This window comes from Hippoglossus stenolepis, chromosome 1 (genome assembly GCF_022539355.2).
Source record: "Hippoglossus stenolepis isolate QCI-W04-F060 chromosome 1, HSTE1.2, whole genome shotgun sequence".
NCBI classification, from domain to species: domain Eukaryota; kingdom Metazoa; phylum Chordata; class Actinopteri; order Pleuronectiformes; family Pleuronectidae; genus Hippoglossus; species Hippoglossus stenolepis.
The window spans coordinates 12,533,911-12,559,248 of record NC_061483.1 but is presented as its reverse complement, the minus strand read 5'-3'; the positions used below and the strand labels follow the sequence as shown (position 1 = coordinate 12,559,248).

Below are 25,338 nucleotides of genomic sequence, written 5' to 3'. Positions count from 1 at the left end.
ACACTTTTTTTATTGCCTTCTGAAGGTACCACTTCACTCAACACATTCCCGAGTGGCTGCAGTGAAAGTGCCGTCATGCTGACACTATGCTGCTGCTGGTGTGTTTTCTGGTCAATCTGAACCAACTGCTGAGTCGGGACAGTAACCTTGAGGCTGTCACAAGGGGACTCAGGCCGTGAGGATGAGATCTGACATGTGGTCTTGGCTTAGTCGCAGATGGTGAAGCCCTGCTGACAGTTTGGAAAAATACAGCTGAGCTAATGTAGCTCCTTCACAAGGTTCTGCTGTAGAAATGTTATTGCAGGGCACTCCCTCTAATGTAGCCACACATTTGTCTCAAACAATGGAGGTCCAGAAAATGTTGCTTCTCAGATGCTTTGCTGTTGTGATTGTCTGCATAGGCTCTGATAGGTCAAGAGGGTATGCCATGGGGTCAAGTTGATAGTGAGTGCCCTCTTGAGACAAACCACCTCAGACGGTCTAATGCCTTGTAGACTGTATGTTTTGAACTCGAACAGGTCATTACACCTCGATTCACACTGGCAAATACATTGGAATGAATCTTCAAATTTCAAATAAAAAGTGACAGCCCTGCGGCAAGGTGATACGATGGTTTTTGGTATCGCTGTGGTGCAATGGTCTGTGTGGAGTTTGCGTGTTCCCCTTATGTCTGCATGAGTTTTTAATATGCAGATCGGGGTTAGGTTAATAGGAGACTCTAAATTGAACATGTGAATAGTTAAATGTTGGCCCTACGGACTGGCAACCTGTCCAGGGTGTACCTAGCCTCTTGCCAGATGTCAGCTGGATTTGTGGTATAGATAATGGGTGGATGGATATCTATAAATGTATCTCCAATCCAACATCATCTTCACTTCACTACTTATTTATTCCTGCACTGCAGCAGTGGCAGCTGGTTGGAGTTGCGGTATCGCAGTTCCATCGTCCTGCACTGAAGATATGAGATTGTCATATCTCTCTCTACTGTGACCCAACAATCCCATTTGACCTCATCTCCACTGGTACTTTCTGCACATGCAGGCAGGAGACAGTTCAAAGCTCAGTGTTCATGCCGAACTGTGTGTGTCTTCATGTGGGTTGTCAGTTTGATGCTCAGCTTGACGCTCTCTCTCCTTTTGTGCTTTAGGTCATCGCCTGGAGCAAATAAAAGAGCTGCTCTTCCTACCTACGGATATCAGTAAGTTAGCTTCACTGTGCCCCGGCATATTATTACAGTATAATGGTGTACTGAGTACTGTGGTAGGAATTCTTATAGTGTCACAAGAAAGTGATTTTAGTCCTCCCAAACTGTAGAGATGGTTAAAACTTTGGCAAACTTGCAGAACAATAATGACAGAATGACTTCTTCATAATGTGTGTGTTTCTGTGCACTGCTGAACTCAGACCTGTTGCTGGGTACTGAGCAGGCATAGATGCAGCAACCTCTGGGCCCGAGAGAGCTCCTTAACGTGCCTGGCTGTCCACTGAGTCATGCCATTCTGCGATACAAACAAACAGCAAAGGGAGGAGATGAGGAGAGGGGGTGTGACTAAAAGGTTGGAAAACAATGGTGAAGAAAAGAGTCGAGAGATTTTGTTTTGTAGAGGTTGATTTATAAAGGTAACATGGATACTTTTTTCAGTGTGAAAGGCTGCATTAAAGCTCGTATCTGTTATTTTATATCCATGTGTGTGAGTATTACAAAAGCAGAACACCTCTCCATAAGTAATGCTGTTACGGCAGTCCCAGCGACAGTGCTAGCATATTATGTGTTTGAGGCATAATATCAGACTTGTCCAGCTTGGGCATTATTATATTGCTGCAGTGGCCGGCAGAAAAAGAAACAACAGGCGACCACACAAATTTGGTGATATGGGTGTTTGTACTTCCCTCCACCAAGGCTATTGCCCCATCTCGTCATGTCAAAGCACTATTTCCCATTAATTATCTTGACTGTGATCGGCCATATTCTAATTTGTCCTGCCACAGTTTCGTAATGAGTACATTTGTTTTTCTCTTAACTTGCTGTTATGCTCCGTTGCTGCATTGTATAGCCGTGTGCAGGGCTATTTGCAGAAGCTATTTTGCTGCGTGCTTGCTATTGTCCATTGTCTTTGACGATGGTCGGTGTACCTGTCACTCAGCATCTGTTGCGTGCGAGAGTGACGATTTTGAGAGTCCACATCCCTTGACAAACAAAGTGAAAAAGTAATCTCCTTGGTGGAGGTAAATAATGTAAAATATCTTGTCCACATCAAGCTGTTCTTTAGAGGCACCAGTACAGGATGAGATGAAGTAGAGGGAGGGAAGCAGTAGGCAACTGTTGTGCTGATGGACGAGGAGGCAGAGCATCATGGGAGAACTTGGCTGAAGACATATTTTACAGGAGCGTAGGAAGCGCGTGCAAAAACAATTGAGCACCGTGTTTTGAGCTTCTCAACGCTGCCTCTGCTCATCATTTATTAAACTTCATCTAGAATATTCATCCACCCTGGTACAGCGTCATCCTCCTAGAGCGAGAGAAAATAACAGTGACTGTATCGTGCTGACACTAGAGGTGGGGAAATTAATCGGTTTTTTCGATGCAGTGACGGAAAGTAATCGACTCATGTTTTCCGGTAGGTTAATTTTTTTAGCGATGTCCCACGGCTGCAAAATTCGAACCACCGTTGCTATAACCAAATACATGTGGTTATCAGTTTTTGTGAGCAACAGGACAGACAAACACACACACACACACACACACAAACACAGGCTGCAGGCAGGAGGGTAGTACTTCCCCCAGATTATCACACAACGCAGAGTTTTTTTTTACTTCACTGTTGCCAAACAAGCGACGCCCTGTTTATCCAGGAACACAAATATTAATTCAGCAGGTTTACATAAAGACCGGCTCTAAGTGTGATTGATTAGAAAAAGAGCGGAGGAGCAGAATCTCTTGTTGACCAGCAGCGTAATGCGCCTCGATGCTGCCAGGCGGGGCCGCCCTGATGAAGGCTAAAGATGCAGCACACAGGTCTAAACTGAATGAATGTCAATTCAATGTGGAGAACACTGACCACTGTTATAGACTGACTGTTGTAGTCAGATGTTTGAATTGAAAACGTTCTTTTGTAAATAACAGCACAGTGGGATAACAGTAATGGTCTAAAATACTTTTTTAAAGCACAAATCATGAGGCTCCGTGGAGATGCACACCTCTCACAGAGTGATACAAAAATAATATTATGTATAGATATAAAATTCTTTGATGTATCGACATGCATCGATAAGCGTTTCATCATTAAATCAAAACCCTCTGAATCGGAATCGAATCGTGAGGTGCCTCCCCTAGCTGACACTCATCACAAACATTCTATCCACTTCAATATCACCCATTATTGACCTACTTCTTCCTTCCATTTCCCTTTGTCTGTATATTCTGTGTTTTCTTTTGACTTTGACGTCATCCTCTGTGGAGGGATTAAAGAGAGACAGGGCGGGGCTGTTTGTTCTGAGTTTCAGACTGTGGGTCTGAAGGAGTTTTGACTCCAGAACCAGATTATTGTCATGAGCCTCACACACACAAACACACTCACACTTGAGTGGGTCCTTAATCAGCCTCAAAATAGGTCCCCATCCATCTGCATGTCACTGATAGTGTTTATGGGAAATTCATGGTTGTTATGAATTCATACAGGGAACTTAGCCCAAGACTAGTTTTGGGGAGAGCTGCCTTTTGAATTTGTGTCAGCGCAGTGATGTGTGCTCACTGTGCCAGCTGCTCTGCTTCACTTATTCTGATTAAATACTTTGCAGAGGGAAGGACGGACAAAGAATCTGGTGGTCCCCGAACTTGTTATGAATCATCAACAGCCACAGTGTGTGCAGTAACTGAGAGTCACTGGGGAGGTTGATGCCTTGCTGGGAAGTTAGTCACATGCATCATCAGACTCGCTGTTAACTGTGCGAGGAATCCTCTGCATTTTTCTCATCATGAATATGTAAACAAATATATCAGTCAGTCAGTATTTAGTGTATATATCCAGTTTTATTGTTTGTGTACATGCATCATAGCATGCCAACCCACGAGCACAACATGTGGGAGGTTGCCATAAATGTTTGAGGTCCTGAGGAGGCTGTGAACAAAAACAATTAACATTTTATGGTTTCCATCAAGGCAATCTGACGTTGCCCTGCTCAGCTGGTAGTCCTGCACTGTGTCCCTCTACCATCGTGCAGCAACATACCACTGTTGTCTGTGTGATATCTAAAACCTCATAAAACCAACCGCTCTGTAAAAAATGCATTTTATGTGATTTTATGAGACAAAAGTATCCTCACAAACAGCATCATTTGAATTTACTCTTAATTTTTACTGCTGCATTACCCCTTAGGAATTTCTGGTTGTTAGCTAAAGATATAACTACTAAATATTGTGCGTTTTTCCTAAATTTAATCTTACTCTTTCCTTCAAGAATTTTTGAGTTGAGATAAGAAAAAGGTCAGGGCTTAGGGTCAAATAGGGAAGACTGAAAGAGGAACAGTGGTTTTTCATCAACATGCTCATTGAAGCCTCTACAAGTGAACATCCAGCTGAAGGACAGCATTGTTATCCACATGGCACTGACCCTTGGACACTTAAGCTACAACTAGATAGGGGAGAGGTCCGCAGTGCAGTTTACGAGCCAAGCAAAAAGACCAGATACAGAGTGATGTGATGTAAGGGGATTCAAATGAGAGCCGCAATAATCCCGATTTCTGTGGTCATGGGATCAGCGCAGCCGTTAGCTCTGTTTGTTCAGCCAGCGCTGCCGAGCACTGTCAGAGCCTCCTCTGTCCTTGCTGTCTCTTATGATCCCTGGCTCCGTCCCCAGGGACAGTGAAATTAGTACTCAGCACACCACAATGAAATGACTTAGGCAATGTATCTACAAGCTGCCATCTTTGGCATTGATTTATTTCTCCTCCGAACTGACCTTTCGTGGAATAAATAAAAGCACGGCAGTACTCTCAATGAGCAATTAGTACGTAGTGATGGAACATAACTCTGGATTTACAAAATGGCTCCAGATGGTTTCCTTTTGAGAAAATTCTCTGAAAACATGTAATGGTTATGCTACTATCTCTTCAGTTCACTATCATTTAAGTGTAGGAAAACTGGGATTTCAATATTATTAGTATACTTTTTTCGCTGCTTTAATAGCACTCCATACTATTTTGTACAACTGGCAGATGCAAAGTTGATCAAATAATGTCCATAATTCTTTTCTGCACTTAGTTTAATTAGTCATGAACCATTGCTGCATTTCTTGTCTCATCCATTTCATAAACTTGAGAGCATGAAAGCATTAACGTCTCATTGTGACAGCCATCAAAAATATGCTGTTGAATAACGTCTAGCTGTGTGAAGTCTGACATCTGCAGTGCCCAGATTTATGGTGTGTTTATTATGATGTGTGTCTCTGTAATCTGTGCCGTCTGCATTTCTACTTTGTATGTCTATAATTTTATACTCCACCTGCACTGGTTTATGCATTTGCTGATTTGCTAGTTTCTTTATAATGTAAAAGCCATAAATACAGTTTTATGGATACAGTTACTACTGTAGATCAGTGACTTCAGTTAAATGTATGATTTGGCTTCTTTTAAATCTGTGACACAGCTCGACATTCATTTGCACACGCAGCACAGTTCGGTATAGTCTCCTTTTCATTTCCTGGCGCGATGCTGCAGCATCTCAAAAAGCCAAACAATCGTCGGTTCCAGCTTCTCGTTTGAGAGGATCAGTTGCTTGTTTTCTGATAACGTGAACATAAAATGAAGATCTTTAGGTTTAGGGCTGCTGATCAGCAAAATAAAGACATTTAAAGAGGTCACCTTGAACTCTTCTCTCTATTCTCTGACATTTTGTTCACTTAACTATTACTGTAATCAGCTAATTGAGAAAATGATGACTAGTTGTAATCCATAAACTGTATATGAGGGTTGTGAGTTTTTAACTTTGTAAGTTCGAATGAATTTTGCATGTCACACGAGCCTGCTCTACTGCTGCTGACACGTAAGCCCACATTTATTTTAAGGCAGTTGCATGGTACAAAGACGTCAAAGTGTTTTGATAGTGCACTTCAAATACATTTTTCTCAAAGAGGATTTCTGTCATTTTAGATTATCACATTTATGTTTTGTATATGTAGTCCTCATTTGTCCCGGAAGTTTGGGTTTTAATTCGTTATTTTAATGCTATAAAAACAGGGTGAAACGTCATGATTGAAAGTTGGGACTGAAGATCAGCTCCATCCCCAGATTCCTACTGCGCTGGCTCCAAATGTGCAAGAAGGCACCATTTTTAATTGGGATATTTGGCCTTATTTTTGGATAGTGGGAAGAAGTGGTCATCCATCTTTCATTTAGAGTCTGTTTTCTAACCCAAGAGTTAATGCAATCAGGTGTCATAATGTGCCCACAGTCAGTCTCCCAGTCAACAATGATAAAATAGCCTCATCAGAACCTTGTATTTTGAGTCTATTCTTTTCTTTTTTGTTCCCTTTTTTAGTTTCAACAGAGTTAAACTCGTATTCTCCATAAATCTACCAAAGATTCTATGTGAACGTTTTGTGACTTTGTCTTCTCAAGGGATATTAGTGAGTCTTGTTTTTAATCATAAAATGACACGAAATCCTTAGTCTCCTTAACAGCTTATTTGATCTTAATATATTACCCAAGTCATTATCTCTTGACTCATTGGGGATTTGAAACGTGAGAGAAAAGGAAACAGATGTACGTAGAGACAGCTGTGATCAGGTCTGCAATCCGGCATATGTTTTTTTTGGTGTTTTTTTTTTACGCTCACCAGGGCAAAACCAGTGTGATGATGCCAAATGTGAACAGATTAATGTGCTCCCACCTTGTCTTGGTTTAACCCTGATTCTGAGTCAGCCTCATTACTAAACAGAGACTCCAACTGTGTTCTTGTTTCGCACGGTTTCCACTGAGCGATGTTAGTGAGATTTCCCCAATGAAATCTAGGTTTAGCAAATCCGCAATCTTTAAATAGCTTTGAATCATACATTATTACATAGCGGGGCCTGCCTCCTCTGTCAAACTGCACTTTCTGCCATGATTTCTGTCTCCTTGTTTTCTCCAACCTTCCACATCTGAAAAGATTCCCCAACCTCATTAGCATGGCTTTATAGTTGATATGAAGAGACTCACGGGCTTTTCTGTCTCTCTCAAAAGTAAATGCACTTAAAAATGGAACCTTTGTAGATTATGCAACACAAAGGAATCGATGTGATAGTTTCAAGTTTGAATGAGGAAGTTGCTGGGGGAAAATGAAAAACACACATAGTCGCTATGTGGGATGTGAGGGAATGTATTTGTGTGTACTCATTTTGGGTACCTCTTTAGGACCTTTCCCAGCATTAACACTGATTTTGTCAGGATCAGCAGAACTCCTTTGGATCAAAGCCGATCCTAATGGGGCAAAACGTAATTTCTGAGGTCCTGGGTAAGGTTAGGGATACGATGTGAATAGTTGTAAGGTTTGGGTTAGGCAAGAATTGCTCATGGTTATTATGGTTAGGGATAAGGTTTTTGTTTGGCTGTAAATGGTGAATAGCAGTCAATGCAAAGTCCTGATATGGATAGCTGTGCAAACTTGTGTGTGTGCTTCAGATGGTGGGCAGATTTCAATCTTCCATCCCGAAGACACTGTGTTTCCCTTGGGGTCAGTAAAGCATAAAGGCTGCTGGGAGGTGTGACACCCTCTCCTGATCCTGCCACTGCTTCAGGAGGATTGATGTGACAATTTCCACACTTAGGACACACACATGTTCACGCCACACTCAGGCAGTCAGGTGCAACAAGCTAAAGCCAATGTGTCAGCTCGCACTCACTGTCATACAGATCCAAGACGCGAGTACACACATGCACACACACAGATAAGCGAAATGCCAGCGCAACATGGGAGCGCACCGATTATCAGAAACCGAGCGTCTTTTGTGTCCGTCTGTCTTTTGTTCTTGTCAGGAGCGGTGCTGCTCCTCTGTGTGGCCGAGCAGCCGCTGTCTGTGTGATTAATCCTCAGTCTGTCAGCTGGCCAGCGGTGATACTGAGACCAAACAAAAACTCGCACAAAAGCGTCACAGCGTGCATGCTCTCACGCTCCATTTCAGGATGAGCAGATGTGTGCAGGTCGGACGAGCAAATCACATCACCGCAAAGGAAAAAGACGAGGAAAAGCAGAAGACGCATGGGAGCATCATGCTTTGTTTTCAATCCACAGTTAATTACAGTCAACACTTTGGTCTGTTGTTTTCAAGGCATTTAATTCGCAAATGCACGTATAGCCTAAACAAATATGTATAGATGAGGAAAAAGGCAAGCTCGAGCTGATGGAATGTGCAATACGGTGCGTGTGTATGTGTTTGTGTGCGTGTGTTTGTTCACTTGTGCGAACGCTGATGAATATTTCCCTCCTCTGTTCCCTGAGGGGCTGTGTGATTGATCGAACCCAGAAGTTATTTCATGTGCCTGCCACCAAACTGCATTAGTGGGCCCAGCCGTTACCACTCAGCCCGTCTGTCTCTCAACAAGATAAGGGGATATTTCCTGGCCCCAATATTGCTCGCTCTGTTTTGCGCTGTCACTGGTTACAATGACCGTCACCACATTCAATGAATATTATTAGCATTTTTCTCAGAAAGCTGTCGGCGTGGGAGACAGCATTGTGGGAGGAGAACTACACTGTTTTCGCCGGCGGTCTGATATCTGAGCGGACTCTTGGAGAATGGAGTGACCACTGCGGCGCATTGTCCAAACTAAATACAATTATGAGGAGACTGTCAATCATCCAATATCACCTTAACAAGAAGACTCCTGGCTCAGCATTTTTAAGCCGCAGCCGTTGTTCTGGTATAAAGGATCAGACAGAGGTTAAGAGAGCGAAGGCTGCTGTGAAATAACTGCTGTTGATTAAAAGTTGACAAAGAACGAGGATTAGAGGCCAGAGGAGAGAGAGCCGTTTCCAGTCAGGGGTCGTTCAAAAGGACTGTGAAAGACCTCTGACTGAGGGATCAGGTGGAGCATTGTGTCAGCGAGGGAGCAATTTCTCACCTTCATCTCGCCTCAATGTAATTGACAATTCAGGAAGAATGTAGCAGTATGGGTTAGAGGCTGGCTGTGTGCCAGGGTCCATACAACATGAAATAACTACTGTTCATCTGGTGACATTTATTCATGTGGTTTTACTCAGTGGAACTAATGGCCACAAAATCCTATTAATACTTAAGACGTAAGCCAGGATGTGTTGCGGATGTGCCAAAATTATGACAGTAGTATAAAGTCTGCTCTGGGGTATTATAAGAGTTTTATAGTCGGTCTAATTAGTTCTGAGGGTCACCACTGACTGGACTCGATGATATGGTACATGCTGCCATCGCTCTGTTACATAAGCCGTTTCTCAGACGTGAAGAAAATGGATCTGGAGATTTTCATTGACACTGGCATGGGCCCTTATCACCAAATGGTCCCAAATGATGTGGTCTTGCCAAATTTACATATTCATCTTCATCTTCTACGTGAATGGCACCTCTTTGTCCTGGAATATTTGTGTTCATGCATTAGAAAGGTCATCAACATGTTAGAAAGGTCATCTGCAATACTATAAATACTATAAATTAGTATTCATTTCCTGGAGACTTACCTGAACCATAACCACTACTTATTATTACCCAAGTTTTCCCCAAGTATCTGGTCATTAACACACACATTGACACACCATCTGGTTTTTAATCAGCACCATCTCCATAATCTGTATTATCCCCCTTTTTTATTTGACTATTGGATTAATATCTATTGATTGTGTTGTCACTCTCTAGTCTGGTTAAGCCAGAGCTGTGTGAGAGGATTTGTTGTTACATCCCAAAACAATTGTTATCCTGCTGCTGCTAATATGTTGATGTTTTTGGTAGCAGTGCAAACAATGAATGGGTGTTAGTGTGACATCTAAGCCGCTTATACCGTTTTACCTCAAGTTCATGGTTTTACAGATACTAAAAACTTAATGCTTTTTTATCTGTCTCACTCATTCTCATCAGTAACCAAGCCCAGTTGACAGCCTCAATTAAAGCCTGTGAAATCGTCCCAGTATGCGTCTCCCTCTGGGGACATTTAGCTGTGTTTAGCTCTCTGCACGCTGGGCTTGTCGCCAGGTAAACTTTACAGAGTGTTTCATGTTGCTTCTTCAAATGTAGGCCAACCTAACCCCATGGACCACCTGGCCAGGCTCACAGCCCACAAACTGAAATGTGTTGGCACTGTGAGTTAACCTGGTTGATAATTTCTTCTTTCTTTTTATCTAGTGGTCACATGCAGCATGTTTTTAAAAAGGCAAACTTTACAGTCCCGCTGCTTTTTATTCAGCTGATTATCAGGGCTCCAGACTAACTTTTTACATTGATCCAGTTCATGATATGGGTGTTCGTGCATGTGTGCATGTGCTGTCTGCAGTGCGCCCAAAATGTTTCAATGCGTATCTCATAAACTCTGGAGCAAATCAAAGAAACATAAAGTTAACTTCATAACTGTTAGTCCTTGGTCCTAATAACTTGTGATTAGTGTTGGTGTTTATTTTTAAAGTAAAAAGTGAGTGTGGAAGAGAATATTATCATACATTTAAGGTCACTGTGTCAGAAGCTGTAACATTCAAATGCAATCACATTGATTATTTTGACCGTGGTGTGGAGCCATGGTATCAAAGTTATGTCGATACATGTGCTCGACCAATCACGAGTCAGTCTCAGATGTCAATCATGACATTTCACCCTGTTTTAATAGCATCAAATAACTAATTAAAACCAAACTTACCAGAAAAATGAACACTTTGAACACTTTGAAATTTAAATTCTCAAACTGACAGAAACCATCTTTTAGAAAAAATTGATTTGTACATGTACTTTGGCTTATAAATTGGTCCATGTCCCATTTGCTAACGTGGAGGAGGCAGGGTTTATGACCTATACTGCAGCCAGCCACCAGGGGGCCATCAAGATGAATTGACTTGTCATGTTGCCCTTCTTAGTTTACAGTCAATGCCTGCGACGTACAGATAATGACTCCTTTTAAATTCCTCATCACAATGATCAATGCGATAACCAGTTCAATACCACCTTCCTGCCAAATGTGTAATAAAGGTAGAATTTTAAAAGTATGTGTAAATTAAACCTCTCTTCTTATAGGGGTGCATGGCAAATCAATGGTTTGTAAAATACTGTGCTCTGAACCAACAACAAATAGACATTAGGGAGTTGTATGAGTCTGAAGCCATGCTAGCAGCTCTGTCAGGCTTTACTGAGGCACAACGTTGCTCTGAGCTAAATGCTAAGGTCAACATGCAAACATGCTCGTAACTCCAATGCAAATGTGCCGAGGTTTACCCGATGACCAGAAGCGGGTAGCGTGTTCACCATCTGGGTTTAGTGTGTTACCATGTCAACATTTGCTAATTAGCAGTAAACACAGCTGAGTACAGCTGACATGAACGTCATTACTTTTGAAGGAATAAACAAGTTTATACATTTTCCCTGATGATAGAAGAATAATCAGGGGATCAAGGTAAAACAGTTGGTGGACCTGTGCCAACCCCAGCAACTACCAAAAAAACAAAATGTCAACAAAACGAAAGAACCTAATTGGGGAAACATTTCTTTGATTTCTTCCTTAATGAGTGTTTTATCCTTCTGGGGAAGGTCTCCCCTTTAGCTGTGTCTTGGATCCTGTTTTACACCACAGTGAATCTGTGTGGAGGCTCGTATGTTGCTTTTGTTTGTAAAGCTCTGAGCAAAGTATTGAAGAAAATGTCCATCTGCTGGATTCATTCTGCCTTCATTTGTTGTGCAGGAGCAAATTTACTCTTTACACCCAAAGTGATGCTGTTTCTTATGTTTCCAAAACTGCTAGATAAATAAATAATGTGTGCGAGCGTGCGTGTGTTTGCTCTGTAGTGGGGGTTATTTGATGATTGGCTGAGGCAGTCCTCCCCTGAGAGACTGCGCTGGAAAACAAAGGGTTGCCATGGTAACAGTCAAGGGTGAAGGAGGAGGGTGTGTCCGTGGTGTTGTGCTTGAAGTGGCGAGATGGACATTGGCAGGCGGAATGGCGGGGGGAGCGTTCTGTGGTCCTGTGCCATTCGTGCAATTCACCAAGTCTCTGCTCTGCCTCTCTTCCTGTCTCCAGCGTCGCACCCTTGTTGTCGTCCTGAAGCGAGTGGGAGGCTGTAAGGAGAACAAACGCTGCATCTCAATGAGACAGCTGGGGGGAAACTCATTTTCTCGCTCTGTCTCTCTCTGATGGGGCTTTTATTCTTTTATTTACAAGCCACATAACTCGGCATGGTCAGGTTATTACGCAATTTATCAATACGCTGTATGTTTAATGACGTGGAAGCGTTGTGAGGGTAGTTTAATTAGTTATACAGATGTAATCTTTGCAGGATCGAGTGAAGCAGCGATTACTTCATGGATCATGGAATTTTTTTGACATGCTCAATGTCTCAGAAATTCCTCTTCTCCTTATCATGCTTGGATGTGCTTCTCAGTTCTTTTTGGTCGCTTCTCTGAAAAATAGAATATTAGTATGGTACATCAGGAAATGTGGCAGCCACCTCAGGACACAGGATGGCTGGCTCGTTATTAGTGACCAAGGATTTCTTCTTTCCCAGTTATATGTCACAGCAGAGCTTGACCAAACCATTTAATGCCTGCATTTACATTGTTCACACTCTGGCTGACACAGTGCCCCTTTCTAGTACCCACAAAAAATAAAACACAACTGAATTTATAGCATAATGAGCCATGTAATTGAGGCAGATGGGGTAATTGGGGTAAACGTGGACATATAAAATAAGACGTTTGGGAAACAATGACGTGACAGCTTACTTCACAAATGCCCGCTGTTGCTTTGTGTAGTGAGCGTGTGCAAGAAACAAAAACAACAACGATGCTCACAATGTTCTGGTATTTGCTGAATCAAATCATAGACTTTATTGCTACCTACTTTTTGTGTTTCCATCTGGACTGAGATATTTTGTACAACTAAGGTCATGTGGACGGAATTTTTTTTAAGACTAAGTGGTTCAAAAATATCTGCCCTAGTGTAGACAAGGCCTTTGACCATAACCCTATAACCCGATACTGTATATAATATCAACCATAGAGAATCTGAATTTGTTCTTAACATGAGGGTGGTTTAACTGAGTTTAGATGTGATTTTCTCCATTCCATGCTTGTCCATCGCTGAAGAACAGAAGTATATGGAATAGATATGTACTGTAATTATAGAGAGAGAAAGAGGGAGAGAGGGCGTGAGAGCACACCTCAAATGAAACAGCAATTTCCTCAGTAGCAGCAGGTAGTCAGGTCTTCATTTTTAAAAGACATGAAGTAGAAATGATTATTTCTCTCCATTCTCACTCTCTCTCACAGTGATCTCCTTCATATTCCATCCCTGTTTGTCTGCTTTTAACTTTAGTAGACAGGTCTCATCTTTTTGACTTTTATTGTGAAAAATTGCCAAATAGCAGTAGTAAGATTGAATAGACTGGAAAATAAAATGACCTCAATATCCATACAAAGGTGCTCACAGAAACCTTGAATAATTTATTAACTCTCAACAATTGCCAGTTTTGAAAGATTTGGATGTAGCTTGTGCCTATTTCATGATCATAAGATCAACCTGATATGGGCACGGTGGTTCAGCAGTAAACTATGTTGCCTCACAGGTTCCTGGTTCAAATCCTGGTTCGGCTGGTGTCTTTCTGTATGAAGTTTGCATGTTCTCTCCATGTCTGTGTGGGTTTTCTCCAGGTACTCCGGCTTCCTCCCAAATTCCAAACACATGCAGATTGGGGTTTGGTTAATTGGAGAGCATATAGGTGTGAATATAAGAGTGAATGGTTGTTTGTCTCTATATGTTGTCCCTTACACTTGCATTGTCCAATGTCAGCTGGGATTGGCTCTAGTTTGCCTTCAGACAGTCGGCCATAACACCTGCAAGTTGCAATATATACTAGAATAGATATTATTATATCATAATCATAATAAGAGGACTATGAAGACTACACTTGTATTTTATATATGTGAGGCACTGAATGTCAAACTCACTCCGTGACCTGGCTCGACTTTAGGAAAAGTATGAAAAAGACAATTATGAAAGAAAAAAGTATCAGTGTCATAGTAGAAGGAATGAAGGAGACGACATGAGTCTGACATGGATGGAAAACAAGCCGTGATTCAGACATAATGCAGAAAAAGTCTTTTGCAGAATGCGCAGAGAATTTTTCATTAATGTAGAACCATCAGAAGAATCTACTGCAGGTTAAACAAATCTGACAATAGATCCAAATGGAGTGAGACACTCTCGGGTCAGTAACAATGAAAAGCCAGTGGTCCACCTAACGCTGCAGTTAACAGTGTGGCGACTGCAGCTGCCTTTTTGCCTACAGGATGTATCATTACTGAAATGAACTTGAACAAGAGAGAACACGATGTTTAACCTTTCCAGTGAGCCCACTCTTTACACTGTTACTCCACAGAGCTCTCATATGGACGCTCCTCATTGCAAACAGCTGAGCCTCAAGCAAAGGTGTCAAAAAAATGAGTTGGAAATTATTTTAATGAATCATTTTAACTCATTAAAAAGCAGATATGTCGTAGGTCATAACTATGTCATCGTTTCACTCCTCCACGTATCTGAGTGTTGGTGACCTCAGTGATTTTGACACCCTAATAGGATTTATTTGTGCATATGCCAAAGGAATCAATGGCGACAGTCATTTCTGTGTCACTGCATGTAAAGAAGACTGAAGCAGAACCATTATGTCAGAGTATGACCGATGCTCCTCTTTCTTCACGGTTCTTTCATGCTGTCATCACTCCTCACCGACCTTCCACAGAAACATTAGTATTCCCAAGAACCGTACTATGACCGAACCATCTGCTGTTTCTGCACTACTCGTCTTGCCTTCACTCTCCTTAGCCGTTCTTTAAGGCACACACACACACACACACACACACACACACACACACACACACACACACACACACACACACACACACACACACACACACACACACACACACACACACACACACTGAATAGATGAGATGACAGACCTGCACAAGTGGTCCCCAGCTATAGCTTAAAACAATTTAGATACTGCAGACAGGGTGGTGTGCTGCTGTTAGTACTGCCTCTGTGTGTTTGTGTGTGAGAGAAGCCTTTCTTAGTGATGAAGGTAATGGCCTGAATCAGTTCCTACATTTCAGTGCATTGTGTAGGAGAAAGATATTGTGTGTGTTTGTGTGTGTGTGCATAGAAAGAGGTACACAGTGATTGGTCCGGCTGGATTCTGATTTCTTTTTGTGCCACTCATTTTCTTTAGCCTGCTCATTTCTATTCAGGTTCGCATGAGCCTGGAGCGTATCTCTGTGTACATTAAGCAGTAGGGAGAGAAAGCACCTGCCTGGGGGAGACTCACTCAGACACAGTCTTTTAAAATACCATCTGCGGCCAAGTGCAATTAGAGATCTTGGAGGAGCATACTGTAGAAGAGAATACCGTCTGATTTTGTATTCGTTTTCAGAAAAGGCTGGACTCAAAGTGCAGACACCAGAAAGCAGAGACACAAGGTGTTTTGACATGTTAAATAGAAAATTTGTAACAAGACTAAGAAGGTAAATAGGCAGGCAGGCTTCCAAGCTAAGAGATCCAAGGGAACCAGGGCCCTGGTAGCAGGATTTGCGGTTATCTGGGTAACTATAGGTTTAGTTCAGGGTTTCCGGTCCTAAGAAGCTTGTTTACCTTTTAACTTATGCTGAACGGCTAACCTGCTCCGGAGCAGGTTGAGGTGGAGATGAGAGATAAACCCATATAAAATCTCCACCCACTGACCAATCAATTATTTCTCATCAACATGTCATCACCATTCTCAGAGGATCACGTTGAGCAAAAAAAAGAATCATTCAACAACTGTTCTCTCTTTGAGACTCGCTCAGTCAGTCCTCACCAAAATGACACTGCGCCGTGCACATTCTCCTTAAAGGGAAGGATAAGTGAAGTACCAATCGATGTCTGGTTGGTTAACACATCCAGTACATCTCAATCCCCCCCTGTTTCCAGATGCGCCAGGTGCATCCTGTCACCAAAATACCAAATGTGCACAGTCACGTTCCAATAGCTCCATATGTTTTTATTGACTAGTAATTGCAAACATTGCCACCACAGTGTGTCCTCAGAGTCAGCGCATGACAGTGTGTGTCAAACTCAAGCTCATTATAGAGGCTACATCATGTGATTGAGTGAAACGTTTTTCATCTCTCATCCAAGATGCTTCTTCACTACAGTTCCACAGGTCTCGTTAGTAAAGAACAGATTCATATCTCGTGTCCCTGAGTTATTTATCTCGTTCCTATTCGTTATTATGTCGTGGCCACTTATTTTATTTTTTTCCAAATGTCAGCAGGGGGCTCGGTAACTTACAAATTCACACAATCAGAGATTTTTTACCAGCTGTTCTTCCTGCATCTAGCTGCTGTAACTGTGCTTCTTTTAGTCTGGATAAAGTGTTTGTTCTCCTTGTACTCTTAAGTTTGCTCCTCCTATGTGAAATATGCGGCTGTGCTGCCAGTCAAACTTGTCCATGTCGGTGATTGGTCACATGCCGTAAACACCACCCCTTTCATGCATGCGCTCAGATCTTGATGAGGCAAACCTGTGTTGTCTAACCAAGTTGATAACCAGCTTCATGTGACCGCTTGGCCTGATTAGGTTAAGTTCTGGGTTGAACTCTCTTCGTAGTACTGGCCCCTGGTGAGGAAACCACACACAGACACAAACGTCCAAATGTGGACAACAACATCCAAGAGGGAAGGAGAAAGAAGAAAGTGGGCAGGAGAGGAAAGGTAAACGGAGCTGGAGGGTTTAAATGTCAACAATTCTGATATATTAAAGTTGTAGAAAAAGTCCAATCCTCTTGACCTAGAGTTTAAGATGCAGACCATGAAGCCGCAGTATCCTCAGGTCAAGTTCGACTGGGTTTCTGCCACCTCTAAAAACAACTGGCCAAATATATATATATTTATATAAAAAACTTATATGCAACATGCACAACAATAGTGTGGACAGTTAAGGGATTAAAAAAAATAGGGCGTTTCAAAAGTCATGGTCAAAGCCAATATCAACTGTTGGTGACGAAGGCCGACTGCATTACTTCACATCACCTAAGGTTGCTTTAATTTGCCCAAAGGTTTCATGTTACACAAATCACTGAGGCTACGTCTGAATTCAACTCCAAATACCATTGCAGAGGTGGACAAAACCAAAAAGTTTCGGTGCCACTGTAATAACTCTCAGATCAAATTGGTGTCACCGTGGTGCTTTGCCTGTCAAAGACGAGTAGAAAACACTTGTACTGAGGTGAAAAATACAGAGAAACTGCTGCAGAAGGAGATATAACAGATTCTGTGAGGAAGGTTTCCCTCACTAACTTCACTCTATGACAGTTCAACATCGACAGCCGCTGTCTTCAGATGACTGGAGCCACCTGTTGTGTGGCTAGACATGTGCCGATGGGACCTGGCTGTCAGCTGCTGGCTTATACGGTTTTCAAAAGTATATTATACCCAAATCTGAAAGTAGGGATGTTGTGTTGAGTAACGTGGCTGATTATAGGTTTGTGGCTCATAATAATTAAGATTCTGCCTTTAATGACAAATGTGGTGGAGCTTGTATGCAAAGTCATAACTATAACGTTGTATGTTTAGCTTTGTTTTGAATAGGATGATTGTTCTCATTCAGTTGAAGTCGGGTTGTGGATTCCTTGGTAAAAGGGCAAATAGGCAAAAGTCATACGAGTTCAGACATCCTCTGTGTATAAGCACGGTCTAACTTTTTGTATGACATAGAATATTCAGATTCTGTTCTAATAGTCTTTAGCAGGTTTGGCAGATCTGAGTGTGTGTTTTGTTATTATGGCATTATACCATTTATGTACAAATGCATGCAAATTCAATAAACACAGTCAAATTGGAAATACATGCCAGACAAAGCAGATTTGGGAAAAGCCACCTGGCTGGGGATTTCTAGGATTTCCAAATTTACTTGGCAGCTGTAGTAGCATTCAGAAAAAAATTGTTTAAAATATAACACAGATATGAAACACAGATGCATCAACAGTCGGTCAACACCGCTGCAGAAAATAAGGGCTTGTGAATGCATGGAAGCCAACAAAGAGAGGGTCAAAGGGTATCAGTTCCCAGGGGATGCGGTTACCCATAGTTACCCATCCTTACCCTCAGCTCCGGGGGAATTGGACGAGGCAGGGCTTGGTCTCTGCAGGAGGATGCTGGAATATAATGTGGAGGAAGGAGGAGGGTGGAGTCAGGGAGGCACATGCTGGGTAGCAGCTGGTGGGGGAAGGGAGGAGCAATGACGGGGAGGGAGGTAGGGCCGTTGTTACAGCGGATCCCAGTGCTTTTGTATCCTACATCCCAGCTCAGGACCTGAGGTAAGACAGACAGTCCTGATGTGTCTTTTTCTATATTTTGTCAGGTGCATTGATCATAGGTGTCCATGTGTCTCTGTGTATTTATTAGTGTTTATGACTAAATTATTGTCTCAGTGCATCTACTGGTGCTCTGACTTGGCTACCTGGTGAACAACTGTGTGTGTGTGTGTGTGTGTGTGTGTGTGTGTGTGTGTGTGTGTGTGTGTGTGTGTGTGTGTGTGTGTGTGTGTGTGTGTGTGTGTGTGTGTGTGTGTGTGTGTGTGTGTGTGTGTGTGTGTGTGTGTGTGTGTGTGTGTGTGGTGTACTAGGTTGTGCAGAGCTAATTAAGCAGTGTAATCACTGGTGATGGAAAATGTAATTATGGGGAAGTAAAATGGGGGAAAGCAGCAACAGGATCTCTCTGAGGACAGTTGTTCATGGCAACTAGGTGGCACAACAGAGCTGGGACAGGGACAAAATGGATGACAGGGCACCAAGGGCACACCTGGCAGAAAGAAATATACAGTAAACACATACTCTGAACTTAAAATGCTAAGAGAAATGTGCTCTTGTTGGTATAATTCTGTAATCTATGTGTGTTTTTTTCATTCATGTTTTGTAGGATACCTTTATCTTATTTGAGAAAATGTATGTACTGGGAAAAGTAAGTTTAATACTTGTATACTTGTTTGCAATGACAAGTTCATATTAAAAGCTACTACTATGTTTATAAGTGATGATGCCACCAAGTTGGCTACCTGCTGACTTTTCGAGTTTTTATTCCGTCTTGAGATGTTGCGTTCACATGAATCAAGTGTGATTATTCCGAAACCATGTTGAATTTAACCAATGACTGCCTTCAGAGAAAGCTACTATTTTATAGACACCGTAGGCTATCATATTTACGCCCCATAAGAAGACTGCTGTCCCTCAACTATTAAGAGACAGTTGTTATTAAACATAAAAGTGCTGGAAAAGACCGGCCTTTATTTTTAACTATTTCGTTATTGACATTTCAGAGCTGAAGATGTAGCAACGTATTTCCTCACTCACTTATTTCATCAGATACTTTCGTCTTCGCGCTAACCACAGAAACTTTTCTGTCTTCTCACCTATTTAACTCACTCTCGTACAGGAGAGGCCTTCATTGTCTCCCATGGTGACCATTCTCACTCACCAAGCTACTGGAGAATCAATAATAGTCTTGATTGAGCTGATCATTTGCAAACCCAGTGGTATCAGTGCACATGTGAAGATGACCTTGATTTAACTATTGATTCTTTGTGTTGCAGTGTCCCTTTAGGTTTATGTGAAGCTTGCATGCTTAGAAAGACTCTTCTCTTTGTGTGCATCGTTCAAAAGTTAAACCTGTGCAATATATCAGCACACTGTTGTGTATTTGAAGCCAAAGTTGTGCTAAGTAGGCACAAGAGAATTTCTCTGACTGTGGATAGACTGAACCAGTCTGCAGTGGTTTGCAGAATGTAAAGATTGAGAGAAAAATGCAGGATAGTGTTTTTAAGGATGTACTCCGTGTACTCCTCTTTATGCAGAATTTGCCATTTTGATGAGGGGTGGTATCACTTTCCTGCTGAAACACACAGTTGTACTTTTCCCCCTAAAAGCTTGAACGCTCTCTGGCTTTAGCCCTTTTTTTACTCAATTCTATTGCACTGCCTCTTGTGTATGTGTTTGCATGGGTGGATTAACAGTTGTATTTGATGTTGCTCTAAAGCTTTGCCCCCGTGTCTCCTTCTCTTTCCCAGGATCAAACCAATAAAAATGCATGGCCTGTAAGGCGCCAATCATGGCTCACAGGAAGAGGCCTGGGACGAGTGGAGGAAGCAGTATGGCTGCTCCAGGTCCTGTGTCCTGTCCTGCCCCTCGTCCTACAGAGCCATGTGACCTGAAACCCCTCCCCCCTCGACAACGCCCAGTTCGCTACCCCAAAGTGCGGCGTGATCCGAAACCTCTCCCCCACTCCTGCAAGGCACAATATTCCTCTGCCGAGACCCAAGACGTAGGTTGCGTTCATTCAGATGTGGATGTGGAAGCAGAGGTGGAGGTGAAGCGGAACAGCACCCAACCAGACGCAGAACGGGAGGATCCGCTGCCAGTAACACACTCTACGCCAGAACATGAGCAGGAACGAGAAAAAGACGACCACCACCCGGCAGACGTCCACGGTGGAGCTGACAGCCTGGATGATGACTCCAGCTCTGACTATATCAACAACACCTCAGATGACGAGGAAGACTATGATGACGGTGAGTGTGACGTCAACAATCTTCATTATTGTAAGCATTGAAAGAATTTCCTCCACTTTCATTGTTATTATTTTGCATCATCAATTCTACTAATTATTTAGATTCCGATTAAGCCTCCCAATAAGAATGTTGGGCAAACAAAAAGAGGATCTTTATGTTTCGTATACACTTTCTTTCATGTCAATCCCCACATGAAAACAAACTTGAAAACCATGCCTCCCAGTGTTATTAAGTGGTTTGAGATTAATGGGGAATCAAATATGATTCAGAGATGACCCAAAGATATTAAGAAACATGTCTGTTTGTGACCATAAACACCCCAGGACTGGCAGAGGAAGACGAGGGTGTGACTTACTACATTCGCTACTGCCCAGAGGACGACAGCTACCTGGAGGGTGTTATGGACTGTAGCAGCCAGGGTGACTGCAACCACAGCCAGAGCCACAGCCAGGGGGACTGCGCCAGCCCCACGCAGCCCATTGAACCCCACACAGACGAATGCCAGGAGGCTGTGGAAGGTTGGGCTGTGGAGGGAGAGGGAGAGGGTGAGGGAGGGGTAGAGGTAGAGGTAAGAGAGGAAGAATGGGTGGAAGATGAGGAGGGAGAGGGAGCAGTGAGGGAAGAGTGGAGAGAGGAGGAGGAAGAGGTTAGGGAAGAGTGGAGAGAAGAGGAGGAGGAGCCTAGGGAAGAGTGGAGAGAAGAGGAGGAAGAGGCTAGGGAAGAGTGGACAGAGGGTGATGAAAATGCGAGGGAGGAGTGGAGAGGGGAGGGCGAGGTCAGGCAGGACCAGTGGGCTGGGCGAGAGAGGCACAGGGTGGAGGAGTGGGTTGAGGAAGAGGGGAAGGTTCGCTGCGAAGTGGTGGAGCAAGATCCGGATGAGCAGATATACAACGGAAGGCCTGAACCCATCCTGGACCATCACCACCACAAACCCTCCCTGCAAGACCCCCTGCACAACCGAGGTGAGGAGGAGGAGGCAGAGAGTGAGGAGTACTGCCCTAATGAGGAGGAAGATGAGGAAGGTGACGAGGAGGAGAGACACGAAAGGGCCTACACCGGAGACTACTATGCCCCCGAGGACAATGGGAACTCAGTGCGAGTCTCTCCGTACCGTGGCCGTAAAGTGGTGGTGGTAGAGGGGGAGACGGGGGAGGAGGCTGAGGAGGACATTGACCAAATTGTCGCTGAGATCAAGATGAGTATGAGCATGGGGAGTCTAAGCAGCGGTACCGACCAAAGCCCAGATGAGCTGCTGCAGGACCCCGCACCGAGTGACTACTCTCTCGCCAAGCCCGACCCGGCCCCCTACCCACCTGCTCACCACCGGCACGACAGCAGGCCCAAGTCTCTGAATCTCCCCTCCATGCACCACAACAACCCTGACCTCCAGAGGGCGATCAAGGTGCATCCACGTTCCCCTGAAGACAGACAGAGATGGGCTCAGGAGCAGGTGAGCTGTGTGTGAAACAGAAGAACACGGATGTTGTTTTACAATGTCCACATTCACCTAAACACAATTATACTTGCTTTTATCTTTATACAAGCATCTGAGGTCACATGTGTGCAGCTGCACCACGATTTGTTATCAAGCTACAGTTAGCAAAACTACAGCACAGATTACAACAAAACTTAAGATGAGATGCGTCAGGGAAGAACACATTAGGTTTCTGTGCAGATCTGGATCAGGGTGCAGGGTAATCCAGGATGAATTTTTGTCACTTTCTTTAACATTGAGAGATGGGGCATTTTTCACCGTTTTGGGTGATTTCTCAGACAATGATTTAAGATTCTTGATGAAAAAAATCTGGCATGTTTTGGGAACTGATATTTACGAGTGTGTGCAGTTAAGTGTAGATTCGAAAATCTTGACTAAGTGAATTTAAACATGGTTTCATAAGGGGAGTGTCGGGTGAAGGTATGCATTACATTACATTACATGTCATTTGGCATACGCTTTCATCCAAAGCGACTTACAATTCGTTCATTCAACATCTATGAGGGGCCATTTAGGGATTCAGTATCTTGCCCAAGGACACTTCGGCATGCAGATGGGGAAGACTGAGGATTCTCTACCCCTCAGCCACAGCCGCTGCACTGTAGTTACTATAGTGGGATTGCCTTGTTTAGTTCATAACCAAAAACAAAACTGTAATCATGTTAACAATTTTCAGTCCAGTGATAATGTTTGCCAGAGAGTTTGCAAATGAAATTGCTTTAGTAGATTGCAACGTTTTTTCTAGTGTAATGAAAAGGGAGATTACTGAAACTGGTGTTATTGTAACCATCATAACATAAAAAATATAAAACATACAGTACAACATAAAAAAAGATATATGAAGGCGCTTATTAGCTGTGGTGTGCATGGACTCCATTGCTCTCCTGTTAGGTGTAAAAACTGTGTTAATGTATCTGCATCAACTAAGAAACTAACACATTGGAGATTTCTAAATATACAAAGGAATACCCATTATATAGCTCATGCAGTTAATTCAAACAATAATAAAGATCATTTTTCACCATTACCTTCAAAAAGGGTTACATTTAAGTTACTGCATTAATTCTCATGCAAAAATATATTTGTCCTTACTTTCATTAATCGTCTGATTAAATTTTCCTCTGTAGGTAAAGTGGAAACAAAGGCTCTAAGATGAACAGAAGGAAGATGTAATAAACACTACAACATAATAGTAACACAACAAGGTTAATCTGGTCAGAGCCCATTTAGAAAATGTTCTGTATAATCAGGTTACTTTACTGCTCTGTAGCACTGGGGGTGTTTAAAGGATCTTTGTGGTGAGGAGCTGGAGATGAGTTACAGGTGACATGCTCCACATTACCATCCAGAGAATAGCTGGAGCCTCACCCCTCCCCCACGTTACCTTGAGATGTCCTGCTCCTCGTCTCTCTCCCTCATACTGCATGAATGCAGTGTGTGGAGTGTATTTGCACACACACACGCTCACACACACACTCACTCTACAGACACCACGATAGACTCAAACACATGCTGGGCTCCCCCATCTTCTAAAAGTCAGATGGTAAAAGGAGAACAGTGATGGTCTCCTGTGGGCATCCTGGTGATACACACCTGCTCCACAATGTGCACATGTGCATGTACATTCGCTGTGTGTGCCTCATTCGTAACACAGAACTGGGTCACTCTGCGTAACTAGATTAAACTGAAAGAAAGAACACTGCAGATTCAGACGATTCCCAGTCTCACTCAAATGATTCTCGGGTTTTGTCCTTCGCTATCAATGAAATGTTCTCTCCGCACGACTTCAACTTGAACCTCAAACGAACTGGGACAACGATGAATTTAGAATCAGCTTTGCTGCAAACTGTGAAGCCAAAGGATTAGAGTAACAAAACAGAGGCAAGTCATCAAGGTGCACAGTGTGTTGGTGTGACATATTTGGGCAAAGTAAAGTATAACACCGGATTTTAATCTCATTTTAAATTGTGCTGCACCCGTGTGTCAGTGTTAAGCCCGTCTGAAATATGTAATTCTATTTTGAATCAATCATATTTTATCACTGTGTTCGACAAGGGAACTCAGTGGCCTCAGTGTTACCTTTAGCTGAAGGTGCTAACCAGAGGAGTAGCATATGTTACATCATTTATGAAGTATCCCGCTAACTTTGTCCTGTTGTGATCACACACGTTGGTAGAAGCTGCCAGTTTATTTCAGTGGTGCTCTCATGCATCTATTATGTTAATGAGTTCAAATTCATGCAGTGCTGACTGATTGATGATGAAGTTCTACATGTTGAACATTTGTTATTACAGATGAAGGCGTGTTAAAGGCTTAACGGATCACTGGGGATTCTGCACATGACAATAGTTTTGTCGAGCATTTAGCATTCCATCCCATCCAACAACAGAAAACACAAATCTCATCTTTAATGGTTGTTTGCACAATTCATCGGGCAACACGATGAAAACTGATGGGGGCTGCATGTTTCGATTTCTTTTTGCTAAGGAGGCGGCTGATGTCATGTTTGTCATAATTAATTTCATTTCCAAATGCACAACAGCACAGCGTGTTCCTCTGAAGTTCACTTTGTCTCTGCCAGGAGGAGGAGGTTTTTATTGGCAGGAGGATGTTAATGAGGAGTTGTGGATGGTAGAATGGATATCCAGGGGAATAAATGTAATCCTCCCTCTGTGGGATTATATGATGGACATACTGTACATATTAATACATATATGATGAGAGAAGAGACAAGAGAAAGAGCCGGCTGAAGGACGAGTGAAAGACAAAACGTGTCCATGTGCCCGACAGCAGCTTATCTTTAAAAGAAGGCTTCAGCTGTTAACGGATGATTTTTTTGTTTCTTACCTCCACCAGGGAGGTGATGTTTTTACCCCTGTCCGTGTTTTGGTTTGGTTTGTATGTTTTTTTTTGTAAGCAAGATTATCATATATGATTCTTCAGGTTTATCATCTGGTGTTGTTCCAGAGAGCTCTAGCTGTTGTATTTTTTTGTTTTGTTTCATGTCCGGGACTTGTTGGTCTGGTTGGATGAGACTTGTTGGATACATGTTT

At 42.8% G+C, this 25,338-nt stretch overlaps 1 protein-coding gene across 5 annotated transcripts in view; it reads left to right on the top strand.

The window, feature by feature from the left end:
- apba2b (amyloid beta (A4) precursor protein-binding, family A, member 2b) overlaps positions 1–25,338 on the top strand; it is a 60,193-nt gene that overhangs the window by 11,840 nt on the left and 23,015 nt on the right. For 3 of the 5 annotated variants that reach the window (XM_035159590.2, XM_035159596.2, XM_035159566.2), the window contains exons 2-4: positions 1,148–1,198; positions 20,290–20,790; positions 21,114–22,240. In XM_035159590.2, coding sequence (XP_035015481.1) covers positions 20,310–20,790; positions 21,114–22,240 — 1,608 coding nt within the window. In that variant the 5' untranslated portion in view covers positions 1,148–1,198; positions 20,290–20,309. Of the gene's footprint in view, positions 1–1,147; positions 1,199–18,430; positions 18,545–20,289; positions 20,791–21,113; positions 22,241–25,338 lie in introns of those variants that run through there. The other 2 variants (XM_035159582.2, XM_035159574.2) reach the window with 2 other exon arrangements.